Source organism: Aureococcus anophagefferens (genome assembly GCF_000186865.1).
Source record: "Aureococcus anophagefferens unplaced genomic scaffold AURANscaffold_290, whole genome shotgun sequence".
Lineage (NCBI taxonomy): Eukaryota > Pelagophyceae > Pelagomonadales > Pelagomonadaceae > Aureococcus > Aureococcus anophagefferens.
Window position 1 is genome coordinate 2,409 of NW_008705823.1, and position 3,297 is coordinate 5,705.

General features: G+C 67.7%; 1 protein-coding gene across 1 annotated transcript; it reads left to right on the forward strand.

Annotated features, from left to right (window-relative positions):
* Positions 1-12: 12 nt before the first annotated feature.
* On the forward strand, positions 13-855 carry AURANDRAFT_59716 (hypothetical protein; the record flags this gene model as incomplete). The annotated part of the gene is made up of 1 exon (XM_009044394.1): positions 13-855. The coding sequence occupies one exon, from the start codon at positions 13-15 to the stop codon at positions 853-855; it is 843 nt and encodes a 280-aa protein (XP_009042642.1).
* Positions 856-3,297: the final 2,442 nt, after the last annotated feature.

Below are 3,297 nucleotides of genomic sequence, written 5' to 3' on the forward strand. Positions count from 1 at the left end.
CACCCGGACCACATGCCCTTCGTGGTCGCCGACAAGCTCGGCTTCTTCCGAGAGCAGAACCTCGAGGTCGAGCTCGTCGCGCCCGCGGACCACTGGGAGGCGGAGAAGGAGATTCTGGCGGGCCGCCTCGACGTCGCCGTCACGGAGACGCTGCACCTCGCGCAGGACGCGGCCGCGGGCAAGCCCATCCTAGGGTTCGCGCGCTTCCTCCATACGGACGGCGGCGTCATGTACTTCGCGGACAGCGGCATCGAGCGGCCGCGCGACATGTGCGGCAAGACGATCACGTACCCGGGGAGCCCCGGGCCCGGCGGCCCGGCCATCGTCGACACGATGGTCAAAGCCGACGGCGGCGACTGCGGCGGCGAGCCCTACGGCAAGTTCAACGGCGGCTTCGACCACGTCGGCGCGCTCGCGGCCGGCGACGCGGACGTCGCGACGCTCGTCTTCGCCAACTTCGAGATCCCGGCGGCCGAGGCCGCGGGGAAAGACGCGCGCTACTTCGCGCTCAAGGACTGGGGCGTGCCCGACTTCTGCCAGCTCGTGCTCATGACGACGCCGGAGCGCTTCGCGGAGCTGAAGCCGGCGCTCCGGCGGCTCGTCCTCGCGCTCCGCCGCGCCGTCGGCGTCTCGCACGCGTCGCCGGGTCTGGCGATGGAGCTCTACGGCGAAGCGGACCCGGAGAGCCCGCCGGCGACGCTCCACGCGACGCTCCCCATGTTCCCCAACGACGCGTCCATGGCGCCGGCGTACTTCGACGGCTTGATGGGCTGGCTCGTCGAGACGGGCCAGGTCGCCGCGGACACCGCCGTCGACCCGGCGACGTACTGGACGAATAGCGTTGCGCTCCCCTGAGCGGGGGCGCGCCGTTCGCGAACCGGAGGCCCACCACCAAGCGCTGGTCCGCCTGAGAATTACACGGTCAACGAGCTGAACGCGATAATGCGCGCGGTAGCGATCGCGAACGCTAACCATCTTACCTGCTCGCGCCGCGGCTCGCGCCGCGGCTGCCCGCGCGGCTGCTGCCCGCGCGGCTGCCCGCGCGGCTCGACGCGCGCGCCGCGGGCTCCGGGTCCGGCGTTTGCGCCGCGCTGGGCCTGCCGACCTTGATGAAGGACGCGAGCACCGTCGCGCGCTCCGGCGGCGCGTCCTCCTCGGGCGTCGACGCCGGGATGGCCCGATCTTGCGCCGGCGGCGACAGCGCCCGCACGGTGCGCTCCGTCTCGTGGGGCGCGACGTAGCCCGGCTCCTGCGCGCGGCGCCGCTGCGCCTCGCGCTCCTGCCACTTCCGCTGCGCCTTCTCGCGGTCCTCGTGCTCCGTTTTGATGTCGTGGACGATCTGCGTGTGGCGCCCGCGCTTGACGTCGTCGACGGCGGGCGCCGCGGGGCCCGCGGGCGCCGTGGGGACGAGGAACGCGAAGCCGCCCTTGTTTTTTTTCGCGTACTCGAGCGGCCGCGACACGGCGGAGCGCTCCGTGGCGTCCGCGTCGGCGACGTCGCCGAGCGCGGCCTCCAAATCGAGCGCGACGCGCTTTTCCAAATCGCGGTGCCGCGCCCAGAGCTCGAGGAACTCGCCCTTGTCCAGGTAGCCGTCGCCGTCGGCGTCCAGGATCGCGAACGTCGAGTCCATCTCGTCGGGGCTGAACGCGGCCTTGCCATTCTTCCCGCCAAACGACACGTGCTTCGCCGCGACGCGCCGGCACTCGGCCCAGCTCACGAGCCGCGGCCGCTCCCGCGCGTAGAGCTGGAAGAGGAGCTCGAGGTGCTGCCGCCGCGTGCCGTCGACGACGACGCGGCAGAAGCTCCGGCAGTACTGGACGAAGGAGAAGGGCGCCTGGTGGACGACGTCGATGCGGTCCGCGGCGCTGTCGGGCCGCCGCCGGTCCGCGAAGGCGTCGGGGTCCATGGCGACCTGGATGTCGCACATCCACTCGTAGTGGAGCAGGAGCTGCCCGGCCATGCGCTTGTTCGCCGCGTAGTCCGCCGTGCCCGCGCACTCCTTGACGAGCCGGAAGCACTCCGTGCCCACGCGGTCCATGAGCTCCTGCTCCGCGGCCTTCTCCGCCTCGGAGACCACGACGGTCTTGCGGCCCATTGTAGCTGCGATTGGCCTACGCCGAGAGCCCCATAGCGCCGGCGTTTTAACGCGAAGTGCAACCACCCGGTGGGTGCTGCTCGATTTCGAGCTCGATTCCGCCACACTCTCGAGGTGGCTTTGGCAGCCTGCGCGCGCGCCGAGTTCGACGCGCGACGTCCGCCTGCGCGATGGGCGCCCTCGCGCGCGCGAGCAGCGATGTGGTGGTCGAGATCCTCTCCTGCCTCGACATCGAATCCGTGCTCCAAGTCGGCGGCGCGTGCGCATCGCTGCGGCGGACGACCTTGTTGGATCGCGCCTGGACGCCGCGCCTGCGCACGTGCTGGCCCGGCCGCTTCGATGTCGACGCCGGCGCGCTCGCTCAGCTCGCGACGCTCGAGGTAGACCCTCGGCGCCTCTGCCTGCAGTGCCTCCCGTGGCGCCCGCGGCGCGGAACCGGGCCGGACGGCGCGTCGACGTGGCAGAGCGCTTTCAGCTGGCGACCGCCGTGGATCATGCCTGAATCGCTCCATCAGCCGGCATCGTCGGGCGACTGGTTCTTCGTCGAAATCTACGAGAGCAACTCGACATACAATGACAGTGTCGATCGTCGATTGCCTGACCATTTACGCGTCTCCATGCCTGAAAACAGAGGAATAGATTTCCTCTATGGCCTGGTTGCGCGCAAAGTCGTCCGTCTAGAAGAGTGCGATGTGGACGGGTTCCCGAACGTTCACGTGCCGCTGAATGTCGACCTCAACAAGCATGTTGACGGGACTAATGCCTCCCCTTTATTCGAAGTCCGTGTCTTCATGCAGCTGGACGGGATCTTGGTGCCCCTCGCGGACACTTGTTGTATGGTCAAGGGTTGTGGTGTGGGTCATGGATACCATATTACGAGTCGGTGGATTAACGAAACTGAAAGATTATTTGTGGCCGTCCAGCAAGTGTACGTTGATGTCGACCGGGACGACGATACGGCCCTTACCAGTGCTGTGGATTCAATTGAGATAAGCTGGTCTTTCCACCAAAACACGGTGTCCCATGATGGCAAGTTGGGAGCGGGCAAGCAGGCTCTGCGTGACTTTCACAAACAAAATTCAGCACAAGTCATTTCAGCACTTCACGACTCTGGCTGGGGCGACAATAGTTATTCTTTCGCCTGCGACTACGAACGTGACCGTCGAAATCCGAGCCTCTTCGACTTCATGCGCAAATCCGCC